General features: G+C 38.1%; 1 protein-coding gene across 2 annotated transcripts in view; it reads right to left on the minus strand.

Annotated features, from left to right (window-relative positions):
- Positions 1-19,290, minus strand: part of DNAH8 (dynein axonemal heavy chain 8) — a 319,103-nt gene that overhangs the window by 114,158 nt on the left and 185,655 nt on the right. For both annotated transcript variants that reach the window (XM_070361456.1, XM_070361457.1), the window contains exons 62-70: positions 18,717-18,870; positions 16,638-16,802; positions 14,749-14,975; positions 12,059-12,177; positions 10,053-10,156; positions 8,852-9,028; positions 6,940-7,107; positions 5,635-5,850; positions 1,765-1,902 (exon numbers count right to left, since the gene is read on the minus strand). In XM_070361456.1, coding sequence (XP_070217557.1) covers positions 1,765-1,902; positions 5,635-5,850; positions 6,940-7,107; positions 8,852-9,028; positions 10,053-10,156; positions 12,059-12,177; positions 14,749-14,975; positions 16,638-16,802; positions 18,717-18,870 — 1,468 coding nt within the window. The remainder of the gene's footprint in view (positions 1-1,764; positions 1,903-5,634; positions 5,851-6,939; positions 7,108-8,851; positions 9,029-10,052; positions 10,157-12,058; positions 12,178-14,748; positions 14,976-16,637; positions 16,803-18,716; positions 18,871-19,290) is intronic.

Consider the following 19,290-nt stretch of genomic DNA (forward strand, 5'->3'; position numbering starts at 1 on the left):
GTGTCCCCTGTTTTGAGGTGGGTCTCTTGTAGACAACATATGTAGGGGTCTTGTTTTTGTATCCATTCAGCCAGTCTTTGTCTTTTGGTTTGGGCATTCAACCTTACATTTAAGGTAATTACTGATAAGTATGTTCCCGTTGCCATTTACTTTATTGTTTTGGGTTGAGTTTATACACCGTTTTGTGTTTCCTGTCTAGAGAATATCCTTTAGTATTTGTTGGAGAGCTGGTTTGGTGGTGCAGAATTCTCTCAGCTTTTGCTTGTCTGAAAAGCTTTTGATTTCTCCTTCATACTTGGGACGGCCCAGAGGGATGGTATGGGGGAGGGAGGAGGGAGGAGGGTTCGGGATGGGGAACACATGTATACCTGTGGCGGATTCATTTTGATATTTGGCAAAAACTAATACAATTATGTAAAGTTTAAAAATAAAATAAAATTAGAGGAAAAAAAAAAAAAAAAAAAAAATAATGACTCTGAGTTCTTTGCAGTTTATAAAGGATTTTTTCTTTTTCTACAGAAAAAATCTACACAACAGTAGTATGCTGCAGCCAGCTTGTATCAGCTCAAAGGAGTCAACTGTTAACATTTTTCAGAAAATTTGTGAGCTGGCATTAAACACAGCCACTGTGAAAAACTAAATTATATAAACTTACAATTAAGCCCATTATATTAAAGGTAATGAATCATCAAAATTCATCAACTCCTAATTGTCGACTATATATTTGTATTATCTATACTCCTGGGTGAAGTTCACCGCCTCTGCATGGTGGCAATAGGATATAATGGCACGCTCATCTTCTCTCTCAACTGCCTCATAGATAGCTTAGAACCGACAGTGGAGGAGGTACCTAGACCACAGAAATAAGCAAACACTGCAAATCAAGGCTTTCTTCTCCCCTTGGCCCGCACCCCCACAAGCTGATCCTTTCCTGCAGGTGCTGTCGGAGAGGATGGGGTGACATCCTCAATCCGCCCACTTTTGATCCCTGAGTGGGTGAGGGCTCTAAGCGCTGACTGGGCCCCTGGTCCAGGAGTCTTGGTCCTATTTCTTCCTGTGGCCCGGAGTTTGATGTGGAGGGCAATGATGCCCAGCTCCTTGCATCTCTGGGCTACTTATGGCAGCTTATGGTGAGGACTCATCTCGGTCAGCCTTCACCTTCATCCCACCAATTACATGGCAGATGGTTTCCTTGCCAGAAAGATCAGTGTCATGGATAAAAGTGTTGTTGAGGGATGCAAAGATGTGGCACACACCAAATATGTTTTCTCCTTCAGCCACTTGCGGGCCAAAGCTGATGACCTGTTCTTCCTTCTTTTCTTTTCCTTTGCGAGGTGCCATTTCTGCTCCTCTTCTCCAGACTCCGCCACCAGAAAAAGAGCCAAGCTGATTGTTGAACGTTTACCAGATCACCACTGCTACAACCTATACCATGAGGTCATGTTAGGATCCCCATTTGACAGTAAAGTTGGTAAGTCACTCACTTTCACTGCACAATTCATAAGTGTCTGATATAGATCTCAAACCCAGTGTCCTGACTCCAAAGTCAGTACTCCTGTGTATCACATCACTGCAAACAGTTATTAAAAACAGAAAAAAGAATGTAGAGTGTTGAAGGTCCAAAAAAAGTAGACATGGCCAGTGAGAAAGGGCACTCAGGTCAGTATTTTTAGTTGTAAACATATGCCTGATCCCTAAATACAACACATACTTGGGTAGCATTTCAGTGTGTCATATTAGTAATTTCTGTATATTTGATCTCACCATTTTTTCATTCATTGCTGCATCAAATTTGGCTTGCACTTTATCCAACTCAGCTTGTTTCTCATCCAGCAGTGCCTGGGCCTTGCCCAGTTCAGCATTGGCAACTGCTAAGCGGCCCTCCTGCTTGGCCAGGTTAGCCTTAAAAGGAAGAAGAGGTGATCAGTGTAGAGGTGTATTAATGCTATGAAACTTTCATGCTTGTAATTGGTAAATAATAACACAAGTTACGACATCATTTTTGGCCTATTTGGAAGTTGTTTATTTCATTGTCTTCAGCTGGGGAAGCAGAGAAATGTCATTGAAGTTCCTTTTAATTATTAATGTTCAATATGGAAAACACAGAAATGTATGGGAAGGAGAAAATTAATCACTCGTGATTTTACACAGAAAAGAATTTATGAGTATTGTGTTAACAAATGGACAACTACCATTTTGGTATTTTTTTCACTTAGAGTAGTATAATCATTTCCTTACATCATTAAACACTTTCCTTATGAACATCAGTTGGATATATTGTAATTTCCTTAACTTCTGTGTACTTATATACATTTCTTCCCCCCCACCCTCATTTTAAACTGTTATAAGAACTGAACTGAAATACTATTAAGTATGCAAACGTTTAGTATTGTTTTTGGGGTAAGAATTTTTGAACTGAAATGGCTGTAATGAAAAACAGTAGCTTTTCATCTTTCTCTCAGTCCTACAGCATGATAATTACTTGTTTCTTATAAATTTCAAGTAATTAATCAGTAAAGTAATATAGCTCTAGAGCTTTCTGGGGTAGAAGTTCCTTGATAACTTTCTCATTTTCTTTCTCAATATTTGTGGTTTTGAAATTAGCTCTTTTTCTCGGGAAATTTTCATTTCACTTAGATTTTCTACTGTATTTACAAATAACTATAAAATTTGCCTCTATTTAAATCTACAATCTGTAATTATATGGGTTTACGTATTATAGGCATTTATTTTTGTGTATTTTCTTGCTGATTAGTTTTTGTATTTATTTATTTACTTATTTGGTAGCATTGGGTCTTAGTTGTGGCACGTGGGCTTACGTGCCACGCAGCAAGTGGGATCTTAGTTGCCTGACGAGGGGTGGAATGCACATCCCCTGCATTGGAAGGCAGATTCTTAACTACTGGACTGCCAGAGAAGTCCCTGATCAGTTTTTCATACATATCATATATATAGCTGTTGTTCAGTTGCTAACTCATGTCTGACTCTTTGCAACCCTGAGGACTGCAGCATGCCAGGTTTCCCTACCCTTCACTATCTCCCAGAGCTTGCTCAAACTCATGTCCGTTGATTCAGTAATGCCGTCCAACCATTTTGTCCTCTGTCGTCCCCTTCTCCTCCGGCCTTGAATCTTTCCCAGCATCAGGATCTTTTCCAGTGAGTTGGCTCTTATATGTATGTGTATATTGCAAAGCACGAATTCTTTAATTTTGCTACTTTTTTCTGATTTTTAACATTATTTTTATTAACTCTTTCTACTTTTACTAACCTCTGTGTGTGTGTGTGTGTGTTTGTGAACACTTATATATATATATCCTATTGTTTAGTTCTTTGGTTCACTTAAGGGTTAAGAAGATAGCATTTTGGCCACCTCACAAAGTTTGACAGAAAACAACAAAAATCTGTAAAGCAATTATCCTTCAATAAAAAATAAATAAATTTTAAAACCTTTCATAACTAGATTTTTGTCATCATTTTCTAAACAGAATTGACTCGCTTTTTTTTAAAGTGTTCTAATTTTATTGCTTATAGTCAGAGAAGGAGGTTTCAGCAATTTTTGTTTTTGGGGATTGAATCAAAGTTTTCTTTTGGGACTGAATATCATCAATTTTTGTAAATATTTCTTGGACACTAGAAATAATTTCATATACTTCGTTCATATTGAAGACAGTCCAATGTAGCTATTCAAGCTTAAAAATAACATATTATAAAATCTCTATATAATTACTAATTTATGCCTACTCAGGACTGGCTACATAAAAGCGTGAAACGAAACTGTAGAGCTCCTTGTTTAAAAATTATTAAGGACTTTAAGAGGGTGATAGCAGAGCATTAAGCCAAGTATGGTCCCTTCTAAAGTTGGCCTTCTGCCTACCAGACCTGTCATGGATTGATAGTATATGCCATAGTCTCAAATTATAGGAATTTAAAAAAAAAACTCCACATAAAATATTGATGGATTTTGTCTTATGTAATTTGATGTTATTTTTATTTCATAAAGCATTATTACAATTAATTCTCACTGTGAATCATAATTTTTACCCATAAAAATAACTGCTCTTATAAGTGCTTTTTTTTCCTTGAATTCTACATTTACAGTAATATTTCTTTCTTGGTATCTGTTGGTTTGAGTGTATTTGCTATATTTGTTCATCATTTCTCTTGTTAAAACTTTCCTATTTTTAATTTTTTTTCTATTTTTCTTCAAGTTACCTCTGTGCACAATTTAAAGAGTCAGCCATTTGTATAAGGCTTATTATGAAAACAGTAACCCCCTGCCCACTTGCTCACCACTTTCAATTCCACAGAGCAACCACTTCCAACTCTTCTAGTTTTATGGGATGGGCTGGGGGCGGGAAGTGGGGGATATTATGTGTCTGGCTGGTATATTTTGTTAATCTTTCGAACTCCTGAAAATGTATTTTTGTTCTCTCAGACATAAAGGACAATCTGGCCCAGTATAGATGGTATATGTGTGAGAGAGAGTGAGATAGAATGTGTTTATCCCTTAACACTTAAATTGCATCCCTAAGAATATCTTTTGGGGACTTCCCTGGTGGCCTAGTAGTTAAGACTTTGACTTCCAATGCAGGGGGCGTGGGTTTGATCCCAGGTTAGGGAACAAGAATTCCACATGGCTTGGGGCTGAAAAACCAAGACAGAAAACAGAAACCATTCTGTAACAAATTCAATAAAGACTATAAAAATGGTCCACATAAAAAAAAAAAAAATGTCTTTTTGTTCCCTCATATATTGAGGATAAGGAAATGGCAACCCACTCCAGTACTCTTGCCTGGAGAATTCCACGGACAGAGGAGCCTGGCGGGCTGCAGTACACGGGGCCACAAAGAGTCGGACACGACTGAGCGACTATCACTCACCTGCTCACACCGAGGGCAGTTTGGTTAGTCACTGAATTCTTAGAGGCCAGTAATTTCCCCTGCATATGTTTTGCTGTTACTTTCTAGTATTTAGGGTTGCGGCAAGACTGTGACGTCCTGATTTCTCTTCTTTTGTGAGCCATCTTTTACATTTTGTTTCTTAAGTGCCTATAAGCTTTTCTTCCTGTCTTTGAAATTTAAAACATTTCTAGGTGTTGATCTTAATTTTCATAAATTTTGTTTGGAATATAGTAATCAAATTCAATCTCCAAACCTAATCACCAAACTTAAAGATATGGCCAATTTTCTTTCATGATAGCTCAGTCATGTTCGACTCTTTGCAACCCCATAGACTGTAGTCCATGGAATTCTCTAGGCCAGAATACTGGAGTGGGTAGCCTTTCCCTTCTCAGCAGATCTTCCTGACCCAGGAATAGAACTGGGGTCTCCTGAATTGCAGGTGGATCCCCTACCAGCTGAGCTACCAGGGAAGCCCCAATTATTATTCCCAATAAACTCATGCCTTGTGTAAGTCAACAAGTTGGTTTTTTTCTTGTCTGTGATGCCAAGAAGCATGCAACAGTTATAAAAAGAATGAGAAACTGTGACTGGGCATACAGAGAAAAAGAAAAATCTGGTAATGGAGAAACCTACCTTTATTAGTCTAAATTATGCTTTGCTTTTTAACGGCAGTGATACTGATGACTGATTTTATTAAACACTGATTTGCTGGGAGAAGGAGGGAAATTTTTACCTTCAGAGGCAACACTTCTCTGTTGACACCATAAAATGTTGCCATAGCAAGTGTCCAAGACAGCAGACCAGCCACATTCCCACAGACCTTTTTGGCACTTTCAAAAGTGTAATCATCCATGTTAAAATATGGCTGTAGTAACTCAACAGTCTCTTCATTTATTGTGTCCTTGGGGAACTGCTGAAGACTCCACAGGAATCCTGTTGCACTCATCAACTGAAAAATAGTATTACAGCCTGTAAGCTCTGGGAAAAAATATGTACTTTCTTTCTAAGTTAGCATGTACTTCTAAATTGAATTTTTTTCAAAGAAGTAATAATTGATTTGCTCTAAACATACAAATCAAGACTATGGCAGTAGTCAACCTAAAGCCGTAAATTGCAAGCTGTCTTCCTGTTTCCATGGAGAAGAGCAAAGAAGAAAAACAACGTAAGTTTCCCACCTAGTGAGTGCGTCTAAATGCCACCAACCACACAAGCCCCTTTTTATAGATGGAGTTGGGTTGACATCAACATTGTGCCAATACTTCCTTCACTGAGTAATATGCATTTAAGTGCATATTATATATTGTTTTTAAATTGTACTATAGTTGCTTTACAATGTTGTGTTAGTTTCTGCTGTAAGCAAACTGAATCAGCCACACATACACAACACCCTCTTCCTTGGATTTCTTCCCATTTAGGTTATCACAGATCACTGAATAGAGTTCCTGTGCCATACAATAGGTTCTCACTAGTTATCTATTTTATACATGTATTATTTTTGTGTGTGTGCGGGGGGACAATAATATTCTATGGTCCAGATGTACCACTGTTTATTTAACTACTCACATACTGAAAGGCATCTTGGTTGCATCCATGTTTTGGAAATCATGAATAAAGCTGCTATAAAAACCCCTGTGAGCAGGCTTTTGTGTGGGTATAAGTTTTCAGCTCATTTGGGTAAATACTGAGGAGCATGATTGCTGAATTGAATGGTAAGAGTATATTTACTTTTGTACCATGGCTTCTTTTTCAACATCTTTATTTAGGTATAATTTACAATAAAATTTCCCCTTTAAAAAAAAAAAGACTGTGCCAATACTAGGTATGGGTTCTGGACAGATTTTTATAAAAAGAGGGCATTCAGCTTTAAAATCTTACATTTTAAAGAGGCATTACATTTTGAGAGATGCAATTTAAGATAAATTCTTCAGTATACAATGATCAATTATTTGTCTGCCATTGTGTCTGGTCTGTATTGAGTGTCCTGGGATGCAGACACCTAATACACCTCAAAGGACTTATAGAGATAGATTTTACTTACTTTTAATGACTCGCCCCATGATGGCTTGCAGCAAGGTTTTTCTGGATCCATAGTGACAGGGTCAATTTTCTTTTGAAATAGTAACAGAACACAGTCCATGATTCTCATAATAAGATGAGGGGGCTTTGCAAGTTTCCTGACTGTGGCAATATCATTTGGCTTGATAGTCTGTATTTGGGGTTAGGGATCAGAATATTTTTGCTGAGTAGTATTCCTAGTCATATGGAACTCTCATACTTTTAAAAACTTAAAATGGAAAATTTTAAAACATATTTTCTTCCCAATTCCTGACATTTACATCAAGGGTCTGCATTCCAAGATTCTTACATAATGGATCTTTCATGGTTAAGTTAGGATTTCTGTTTCTTTGTTTGCATTTCCCCCAAAAGTTATCAAAGAATTGGTTTAGAATATCACTACCATTCATTGGCCATCACCCCAGACCTCCATTAGCAACAACTGTCATTAATGTTTACCATTTAGATAATTTCATCTTCAAAGCATAGAGTCTATATTACATATGAGTATTAAAAAAGGGGCAAGGCCCTGAATATCAGAAACCTCACCTTCAGTTTTCATTTTGAAGGTTGCCCTGTCTATGGAAGGGAGAGAATTCGAAGGAGACAAGTAAAGTTATTGTACCATATGACTCATAAAAATATTTTTGGAAGTTTCTATCTGTGAGCTGAGTTAGAAATAGGACATCTCCTGACATTCAAGTCAAGAAGGACTGGGACATCATATGATCCATAAAAACTCCTAAGACCCATTTGACTCAGTGATCACTCTCTCATGTGTTATCATAGGACCCACAAAAGAAGGGAGGGTGGAAAGTGTGTCCAGGTCATTGTTACAATTTTATTAAATGATGATCCTAAATCTATTAATGCATTTAACAATCACAGACATTCTCCCATATAAAATAAGAGCAAAACCAAAATATCCCTGTCCTCAGAATCTTTCAAAGAGAGAGAAACACAATTACCCTATGATTATCTGACACGACAGACGTCTAGTAGTGACAGGAAAACAAAGGAGGTTCAGGACTTCCTGGAAGGGGTGAAATCTGAGCTTGGTCCTGCAGACTGACTCTTACTAGTCATGAAAGTTAGGAAAAGTAGAAAGTGTTCCCGGCAGATAGAGACCCATTTAAAAGTAACAGACCATAATTACTGCAGAAGCATTTAGGTGTTTCTGTATGGCTGGATCATGCTGTGTGTAGGGACAAATTAAGGTAAAATTGAAGGGGCAGACAGGAGCCAGGTATCACAGCAGTAGCACGAATACTTATTGAGTTCCTTCCATGTACCCAGTGAACTATTCATTACTTTTTAATGCATACATTGATTCTTCAAAGATCAAGAAAGAATTAGAATCTTGACAGAGATCCAAGAGAGTTAAGTAAACTTTACTTGAGACTATCTACCGTATGGTCATGAGAGGCAAATGGAGATCTGCTTGCCTCTGAAGCTGTCCCTTCTTGCTTCACAGTCCTGGATACCCATCTTAGGACTTTAAATTAGAGAAATGGGAACCGTAAGAGGATTTTTAAAAAATGTTAAAGAGTGCATGACATAACCTAGTCAGGATGCTGAAGGAACTGAGAAGGCTGTCTGTATAATCTGAATCCCTTAGGATACAGTTTAAGCCAATAATCACACTAAGCATTATTCCTCAGTTCTCATGGAAAGATGCTTTGTGGGATGAAAGTAAGTTATGGGAAGTAAAGACTTAAAAAAATAAACTTAGGAAATGTAATCAGCAGAAATATTTGCTTCAAGACTCAGAGATCACAATCACATTAAGAATTCAATTCAGTTTTCTGATTAGAAATCCCATAACTAAATTTTATGTAATGACACGTGGTGCCAGCTAGGACCTGTGTTGGGAGGGATAACAATGCACTGCTCACATTCAGGGCTGCTTCTGCTTCTTCCAATGCAGGTCTAGCTGCCTCGAGCTTGGTCTCAGCTATTACTTTTTCACTATCGATTTCATCCACTATTTTTTGGGCTTTGTCTTTTACTTCCTGCACTTCATTTTTCACTTTGGCTGAAGCCTGAGCACTTACTGTGACTTCTGCTAATACCTGTTAAAGAAAGAAAACATGAGGATCAATAGAAATCTTTTCAGCATAATTTACAGATTTGAGTATATAATATAAAATAAGAATGAGAGAAAATTCATCCCCCATTTAAGCTGTCTATATTTTAAGATGTATTAAAGTAACTCCTCTGAGTAGCTTTGTAATCTTTGTTTCCTAAGCTTCTCTCGGTCATGAACTGTATTAATAAATATTTTAAACTTTCAGAAAAATGATATTTATACTCTATGTTATTTCTAGAAAATTAAAACTATTCAAAGTCAGTGCCATGGAATAAGGTCAGAAACCATATGAAGCCTCATGTAATAACAAAAAAAATAGCTAATGTTTGTTGACTGCCTACCATATATCAGGATGCTAAGGGTCTACCTTATGTCATATGCTAAGTGCCTCTCCTATGCTCTAATATTTCAATAACTGGCTAAAGGTAGAGACTTAAGCATCTATTCTTAACTGACTCTGTGAGTGCAAGGTGAAAGCAGCCTGAGCCTGGGGGAGAAGCAGTAGGTAGAGAAGTAACACATATATATCCCTATCACCTTGGGAGGAGCATCTTTTAAAAAAGACTCAATCAACTCTTCTTTTTATTCTTTTCCTTCCTTAAAACAAACTTCAGATCAAACTTGGGCTACCCCAGAAACCTAGAGTCTGCAGAGACCTTAAAGAGAAGATCTAATATAATTTATTGTCAAGCAGAAATTTCCTATACAGATGACAGGAAACGAGAGAGAACCAGAGCAGGAAAAAACAGTCTTAGACCAAGTAGAGGATATAATAGTTTAGGTATGTTTTGGTATAAATTAAACAAAAATATCTAACGGTCTTTGTAAATGTTGCTATTGTTGTTTAGTTGCTAAGTCGTATCCGACTCTTTTGTGACCCCATGTGGGCTGTATTTTACTGGAAATAACCTGTGGGTTTATATTCTGTTTACTTTTTAATAACATTTTAAACAATGCTTTTTTTTAAATGTGGGAAGATATGCTTCACAGTGTAAATGCCAACTCACTTCATCTGCTTTTACGGAAGCCACTGCCAACTCCTTCTCTTTTACTGCAAGATCCTGAGAGAGTTTTGCCACAGATTCACTTGCCTCCATCAGCTTGTCAAGACCTTTACAAACACACACATAGACACTTTCACTGAATATATGATTATCCCCTCATCAAATACTTATTCAATATTTACTACTTATAAAGAACCATGTGCTGCGTGCATGCTGTCTCATCAGTCATGTCCAGCTCTTTGCAACCCCATGGACTGTAGCCCACCAGGTTTCTCTGTTCATGGGATTTTCCAGGCAAGAATACTGGAGTGGGTTGCCATGCCTTCCTCCAGGGGATCTTCCTGACCCAGGGATTGAACCCATATCTCTTATGTCTCTCGCACTGGCAGGCAAGTCCTTTACCACCTGGGATGCCATTAGGGCCATCTGGGAAGCCCTAAGGCACCATAATGTACACTATAACAAACACAAAATAATTATGGACAAGATGTCTTAAAATACACATATTTTAGAAGCAATAATACTGACCATATTTCTAACAGTTTCGGTTCAGCAGGAAATGAAGAAAATAGGTCTGAATGAAGAATATCATCTAGTTACATTTAAGGGAAAGTCATATTGCTATAACAAGTAAAATGAATTTAGCCAGGAAACTTATTTGACAAACGTATGCTCTCCTTGGCTTTGCAAACAGTTTGTAACTATCATTTTTTGCCTTTGAATCACACTGCAACTGAGACGGCAAATGAGACATAATATATTAACATTTTTTGTGGTTCTCTCCTATAACAGTGAAAATAACTGCTAAAACTTCTGCAACTGTTTCTGAGACTCTCAGTGCTCTAGACAAAAATAACTGGTTAACTGAAAATCTCACTAGTCGCTAGATAGAGGTGTGTTGGTAAACATTTAGATTCTGGGTCTGGAGTGAGGGCATTCATTTGGATGGTTCCAGTGTCCACCGTGTAGATAATCCCACCTTGCCTGGTTCTCAGCAACACACCATTATATAATATTTCTGCCACATAGATAGAATAGAAATAATAATGTTCCCCAAGAACATTAATAATAATAAAGTAAAAATAACTAAGAAGTAATGAGTTTTGAGTATTGATTGCCCTCATTAACATAATTAATTTAATTGTAAGTTTATTAATTTTTAATGAAGGCTGTGGTTATCAACCAGATCATCACATTCCTAATTTAACCATCAGTTCTCATGAGCCAGTGCAGGTAGCTTCAGCACACCACCGATTCTAGAGCATCATATAAAAAAGCTGCGGAAAGCCACGAGAAAGCCAACAGAAGGACGTTTCTCTCACAGGGCACCGATCATCACTGTAGCTTCACAGGCCTTTATGCTTTGTGACCACGTTCTGTGCAGAAGTGAAAATACAGAACTAAGGCATTTCAGGATTATCTGGGCCAAATGCTTTCTGGACATAAAATCTGTTCCCACTTACACTTTTCCTACTTACACTACATATACTGGACACTTAGAAAACCACTGCTCACGTAAAGTCTCTTTTTGTTTTCATTTTTTTGCTTTTGTTTCTGTTTTGTTTTTTCCTTTGTTAGAAATCTGAGAAGAAGTAACACGGCAAAGTTTACACAAATTGAGGGAAATGGCAATGAAACCATAAATTGAAACTGTGGTCAGTACCCAGGAGCTGGCTTTTCCCCATCTGTAAGCAGCAGCTCAACAACCACGGTGACTCACTACCCAACAGGATGGACCCAAAGCTGAAAGCGCTGGAAGAAATGGTTCCAGAAGAAAAACAGGCCACCTCTGTTTACATTTTTCCTGCCCAGACGTTCTTGACAGGTCAAAAGACCCATAAAGATATCCCTCAAAATAATCTACTATCAGCAATATTTCAATATTGATTATAAATCAATATTTCAATATGAAAAATAAGTATTTCATTTTCAAACAACAATGTCCACCAAACAAAATATTGGGATCTCTTTCAGACAAGCCCTAAAAGATCAGATTCTGTTCCACTTACCAATATTCATACGTTCAGCTTGCTCATTAATGTATTTCACCTTTTCAGTGTAAATGTTTTTATAACCATTTATAAATGAAAGGTAAGATTTGGGAGTCACGTGCGCTCTTCGGCGGTATCTGAGAGTAGAACAGAAAAAAAGACCTTCCCGTGAGGCAGCAGGAATACTGTATCTCTAACTGATTCTTTGACTTGACCCTTATCCCCATTCTGGGCTTCTGTTTCCTCTTCTGGAAAACTGAGAAAAGAATCACTGTCCTACACCTCCTAGGATTTTGTGAAGATCAAAAAATAAAACAGCATACGTAAACACACTTTGTAAACTTTAATGTTCTATACAAATATTAGGGATAGGTGGTTGAAATGAATTTGTGCCGAGATCTGTTTTCATTCGCCAGATATTTGCTACACACCTCTTCCCCACTAGAAACCCAGATGAGATGAGTGGGCTTACAACGGTGAAAGCCAATCTCTCCCCTGAATTTCTGGATTATCCTTGAAATCAAGGCACACTTGATTCGAACATCCAAATCACTACGGTTTCAGTATAATAATTATATTTAACAATAGAAACAAGTAAAAGGAAAAATTTTTATACAGGAGAAACTAAAGTCAAAGAAGAGATCTTCACATACTAAAAATTCATATTTTTATATTACAGTACGTTTATTTTATATTAAAATTTTACTTTTGGAGTTCTGAACATTAAAAAGCATTTTAAAGAACTCTGGCATATATGTGACTATTAGTAAAACATTATATAAATATCTTTTACATATCTTTTTTTATGCAGGCCATTTTTAAAGCCTTTTATTGAATTTGTTACAACTCTGCTTCTGTTTTTGGCTGCAAGGCATGTGGGATTTTTATTAGCTACCCGATCAGAGATCGAACCAGCACCTCCTACGTTGGACGGCAAAATCTTAACCACTGGACTCCCAGGGAAATCCCATATTATGCATATATAATGCATTCAGAATAAACTTCTACAATAAGAGGATATTGAAAACTTTGACAAATACACCAAATTTTCAAAACTAAAGACATGGTTTTTTGTAGCTGCACAAAAGTAAAAACTTCTCTTCACAAGTTGACAGCAGTAGAGGTGGAGTGCAAGTTAAGCAGAAAGAAAATCTTCCCAACAAAGAGAATTAATATACACAGATTTACCAAGAGAATCTGGGAGATTATCTATAACTATTTAAGAGGATGGTCCATGTACAGTTTTAAGTAAAGAAAACGACACAGGATAAACAAGTTTTTGTGAGATAGGATCCCCTACCCCTTGGAAAATCAATTAAGTGCTACCAAGACTCTCCATCTGGTCCCATTACTTCATGGCAAATAGATGGGGAAACAGTGGAAACAGTGACAGACTTTATTTTCTTGAGCTCCAAAATCACTGCAGATGGTGACTGCAGCCATGAAATTAAAAGATGCTTGCTCCTTGGAAGAAAAGCTATGACCAGCCTAGACAGCATATTAAAAAACAGAGACATTACTTTGATGACAAAGGTCCATCTACTTAAAGCTATGGTTCTTTCAGTAGTCATGTATGGATGTGAGAGTTGGACTATAAAGAAAGCTGAGCGCTGAAGAACTGATGCTTTTGAACTGTGGTGTTGGAGAAAACTCTTGAGAGTCCCTTGGACTGCAAGGAGATCCAACCAGTCAATCTTAAAGGAAATCAGTCCTGAATACTCATTGGAAGGACTGATGCTGAAGTTGAAGCTCTAATACTTTGGCCACCTGATGCAAAGAACTAACTCCTTAGAAAAGACCCTGATGCTGGGAAAGATTGAAGGCAGGAGGAGAAGGGGATGACAGAGGATGAGATGGTTGCATAGCATCACTGACTCAATGGACATGAGTTTGAGTAAGCTCCAGGAGTTGGTGATGGACAGGGAGACCTGGTGTGCATCCATGGGGTCGCAAAGAGTTGGACACAACTGAGCAACTGAACTGAAGACTCTCCATGAAGAAAAATAGGCTTTCTGGGAGGTACTGCACCCCCTGAAGCTCATCCATGAACCCTAAGGAAGAAGTGCTCTGTTATAGAAACCATGTTGGCCCACCTTTATTTATAGCAATCATACCAGTGACTATCACACTTTGGAAAAAACTGCTGTATTCTTGAACTGTCAACACCAGCTTTCACATCATGAACGCCATTTCTGCTTTTAGGGACTGGACTCTTCTACTGTCAATTAAACTTCAGTTTCATAATTATTTGTCATGAAAACACAGACAAGATTAAGTGATGCATATTAATGATCCCTTAGCATAAGGCAATAATGAAGCTTTAGGACAGTGGACTTCTTTAACCAAATAAATAATGAACTTGAATAAGAAACAAATTTTAAAGAGTTTATAATGAATTATTTTAAGTCATTTCCAAAAAATTAATTAAGCAAGTGAAATAAAATAATTCATTAAGTATCTGTTACTTTGAAGCCCAGAGGGAAAGGGGTAATTAAAAGTATGGACACTAGTTAATTTTAAAATCTCAATTATTTGTCATCATTTTAATACATAATCACTAGAAAATCAAAGCGAGGGAAAAATCTAAGAGCAGCTGGGATTTTGAGCTCAATCACTGTGACGAGTGTGTTACTGGATGTTACATTTTATTCGTCTTTGGAGTGAACCTTGTGTTTCGGTAGCTGTCACGCTCACGCATCATCACTTACCTTTGGAAATAACTTTCACAGCTCTCTGAAACCATGTCGTGAAAGAGGCCCATTGTTTCTACAACTTGTCTTTTGGTGTCGCTAGAGCAGACAATACTATAGCCTGAGACGAAGTAGGAGGCCACGGCGACCAGCGCCTCCCTAGGCCAGCGACTGAACCAGTCCATGGTGCAGCCCGAGATCAAGCCCGGAAATTTCAAAGAGCGGGCACGGAACTTCTCACCAACCTAGCGACAGAAGTGTCAAAAAGCATTATACATTTTAAAAATTATATTTTCAAAAAACACAGAGGGATGATTAGTCAGGCATAGAGACCTTTTTATATTCTGAGCCAATAGCCTGACACAACACATTATTTTAGAAATCTTCTTAGACTGCATGAATATGTAAATGAAGTGTCCAGGTGCAAGGAGGTAATAGTTCCACATTCTCTCCTTTCCTAAGACTCATTCTGCTCAATTCTAGGAGCTCCCATGTAAGAAGACACTGACATCTTCTTTGCCCATGTGCTACAAACACACAACGGAATATTACTCAGTCATAAAAAGGAATGGATTTGAGTCAGTTGTAGTGAAGGAGATGAATCTACAGCCTGTTATACAGAGTGAAGTAAGTCAGAAAGAGAAAAACAAATATTGTATAGTAACACATATATAAGAACCTAGATAAACAGTACTGATGAACCTCTTTACAAGGAAGAAATAGAGATGCAGACATAGAGAACGGACTTGTGGACACAGTGAGAGAAGGGAGAGTAGGACGAATCGAGAAAGTAGCAGTGACGTGTATTCACTACCATGTAAAAGAGAGACCACCAGGGGAAGCTGCTGCACAACGCAGGGAGCCCAGCCCGGCGCGCTGTGACGGCCCAGATGGGCGGGACAGGAGGCGGGTGGGAGGCTCAAGAGGGATTCTTAGGCAAGAAAAAAAAACAACTAAATTTGATACTCAAAATTTTAAAGAAAATTTTAAACAATCTGACATTAAAGATCTGTTCCAATAAAGGAAAAATGGATAGAAAAAAAAGGAAACTGACAAAGCACACTTCTACAGAGACAGATGACCAGGACAGTGAAAGGCCTGGAACCAGGGCAAGTGAGATCTGCAGAAGGAATGGGAGGTGTTTGGTCTAAAAAAGAAATGACTTAGGGAGTCTGCAGAAACTTTCTCCAAATATCTGAAGAGCTGAGTAAAGGAGAGGGATTGGATTCACTTTACAGGACAAACGAAATCACAGGTGAAGAGTCAGAGACAAAATTCCACTGTTTGTAAAGAAGACCTTTCTGGCTATTAGACTACCTAAAAATTAAGCAAGATGCCCTGTAAGTTAGTGAGCCACCTCCCCCACCCCCAAGAGCAGAAGTGCCCAATAGAATTTTCTATGATGATGGAAAGGATCTATATGTGTGCTTTCCATAGTAATCCCTAGCCACGTGCAGCTATTGAATATTTGAAATGAAGCTAGTGGGACTGAGAAATTGGATTTTCATTTTTACTTAGTTTTAACTGATCAAAAATCAAATGGCCACACATGGCTAATGGTTACAATACTGGATAGCACAGTGAGTGAGAGACATTCAAACCTACATCAGGGACATTCTAGATGGTATGAATACATTGGAGCTAAAGCTAGAAAAGACTATATCACCAAATCCCTTAAAATAAATAATTTCTGTCTCTAGGTAATCAAAGTTGTAGGGTATGCAATAATTGCTAATGAGTACACTCAATTTTCACTCTTTAGTATGATTTTGGTCAGTGGAGATTGGTGGTAGTCAAGAAGTAACAAGTGTTCATTTCTGAGCAAATCATCTCATCAGAGAAGGCGAACTAAGTACATTCAAGGAAGTAACTCCTCCTACGTAGAAATAACTAAAGTAAAAACTCACTGGAGAAAAGCAGAGAACAACGTGCAAGTTCTTCCTTGATCGTGAAATGAAGTACTCATACAGATTATCGAAGGTGGGAGGATGGCGAGGGAGCTCCCTTTTCATGACCGATATCAGCCCTTGGGTGATTTCATCCATCTCGTCCCGTGCAAACAAATTGGAGATCTTTGAGGAATAGGCAAGAAAGGGTTCAGTATTTCGAGAGTTCCCCACAGCCAACGCACTGCCAAAGTCTGGTTTCCCCCCACCCCCACCACTGCATGTCATTTCTTTTCACATTTTTTCCTGCATCTCTACAGTCAAATCCCTAGTTTGCCAGAAATTCCAAGAGCACAACTTTTTATTTAGCAGCTTAATCAGGAGCAAATTAAGTTTCCTTTTGCTCAAATAGCTATTACCAAAAAGCCATCTTGTTTACCATTCCAATCACCACTTAAATGTCCAGTGATGCCTTCGTTCTGATTCACAGTCAGTCTCAACTGTGGTTCCAAAATAGTTAACTAGAGCATGCATCAGTAAGCACCCAGACACGTCACTGTGAAGGGGAGAGTGCACACGCAAGGTGTGCTCGCAGGGCTGGCCTTCGCCTGGCATCTGAGAACTAGGCTTTTGGAAGGAAGGCTCCATTACTAATCAATAAGGCTGTTCCACTGTAGCTACTATTTATAAAAACATTGGGATATATGGTGAACATCTGCTTTACTTCTGGGAGTCTGGAATTTTGGCAGTTGCGGCTAGGCAGAGAACAACTACATGACCAGCCCCTAAGAAAATCTTGAATTCTGAGTCTCAAATGAGCTTCCTTGAACAGAAAGAGCACCTGTGTTTCTGCACTTCACTTCACGTTTCTTCACTTTCACTTCACACCAAAAACACATTCTGTATGGACCCTTTAGTGAGAACATATTAATAGGAAGCATGTATATGGATTTCCCCAGACTCCCCTGATGTGTCTTTTTCTTTACTGATCCAGCTGAAAATCCTTACTGTGCTGCTGCAATAAATCTTAATCATAAGCTCAACTATATGCTGAGTCCTGTGTATCCTTCTAATAAAGTACCAAGCATGTGGGTGGTCAAAGAAGTGATGATAAAAATGGTGTCAGCAGTGGTGACATTGAGTTCAGTTCACTCACTCAGTCATGTCCATGGACTCTTTGCGACCCAATGGACTGCAGCATGCCAGGCCTCCTTGTCCATCACCAACTCCCAGAGTTTACTCAAACTCATGTCCATTGAGTTGGTGATGCCATCCAACCATCTCATCCTCTGTTGTCCCCTTCTCCTCCCGCCTTCAATCTTTTCCAGCATCAGGGTCTTTTCCAATGAGTCAGTTCTTCACATCAGGTGGCCAAAGTATTGGAGCCTCAGCTTCATCATCAGTCCTTCCAATGAACACTCAGGACTGATCTCCTGTAAGATGGCTTGGTTGGATCTCCTTGCAGTCCAAGGGACTCTAAAGAGTCTTCTCCAACACCACAGTTCAAAAGCATCAATTCTTTGGCACTCAGTGGTGACATACACATCTATTTACAGTTAGTGTAACTTTTTCAACAATTCTATACACCTGATATTTAGATAGATAAATGATACATAGATAGATAAACTTTGCTTTTCCTAAAATAAACTACAGGATTAAGCTAAAGATTTAAGAGACAAATAAGGAACCACACTTAAAATGGAAGAAAGCATATAAAATATCTGGAGGTAAGCAGCATTAATTTCACAGAAACTTCAAAAAATCTATTGAACCTCATGTGTTAATCATTTCTAAAACGAAAAACGTGTGCCAAATGGCTTCCCTTCTTTTTTTAATAATTATTATTTACTTATTTGGCTGTGCCAGGTCTTAGTTGCAGCATGGGATCTTTGCTGCAGCATGCAAACCCTAGTTGCAGCATGTGGTATCTGCTTCCCTGACCAGGGATTGATCCAGGGCGCCCTGTGTTGGGAGCTCAGAGGCTTAGCCACTGGGCCACCAGGGAAGTCCCTAAATACCTCACTTCTGAAAGACTGCTGCTTTCTCTATTCAGATTTACATTTTTAAAATATAACTTCTTTCTCTACTTTGGAGACATACCTCCCCTGAAGATAGCAGGTTGTTGAGATATTCTAGAAATGCCTCATCTTTTATTTCGTTGTCAGTAAAGATAAAAGTGATGCCTTTGCCATCAGCACCAGCAACCTTGTACAAGCCTTTTAAATCATCTGTGAGATTACTCACATTATAAGACCTAAGAAGAGAAGGAGCAGAAAGCTTTAAATGAAAATATAGTCATCATTTATCTCAAAACACAATACAATCCATGATAATTAGAGCGTAATCCACACCTGCTCCGATAGATTCTAAGTTAATAGTGCCTGCTAGAAAACACAGAGCTAAACAGCTGTACATTACCACTCTAAATAAATAGGTTTTATTTAGCTTGAGAACTTAGTGGGGAATTTACCAAAAGTGACTCAGACAGAATAATTGGGAACAAGGAAAAGAACTTTTATTCCCTACAATCCAACAGTCCTCAGCCAACAGATGTTTTTTGCCCAAGTGAATATATATGTAATATTTAAAACTAATCAGATATTTGGATGAGCTTATATTGGTAAGAAGGTATAGATAAATTATAAATAAAAGTAGTGATAAATTACATATAATG

This window comes from Bos mutus, chromosome 23 (assembly GCF_027580195.1).
Source record: "Bos mutus isolate GX-2022 chromosome 23, NWIPB_WYAK_1.1, whole genome shotgun sequence".
Classification (NCBI taxonomy): Eukaryota; Metazoa; Chordata; class Mammalia; order Artiodactyla; family Bovidae; genus Bos; species Bos mutus.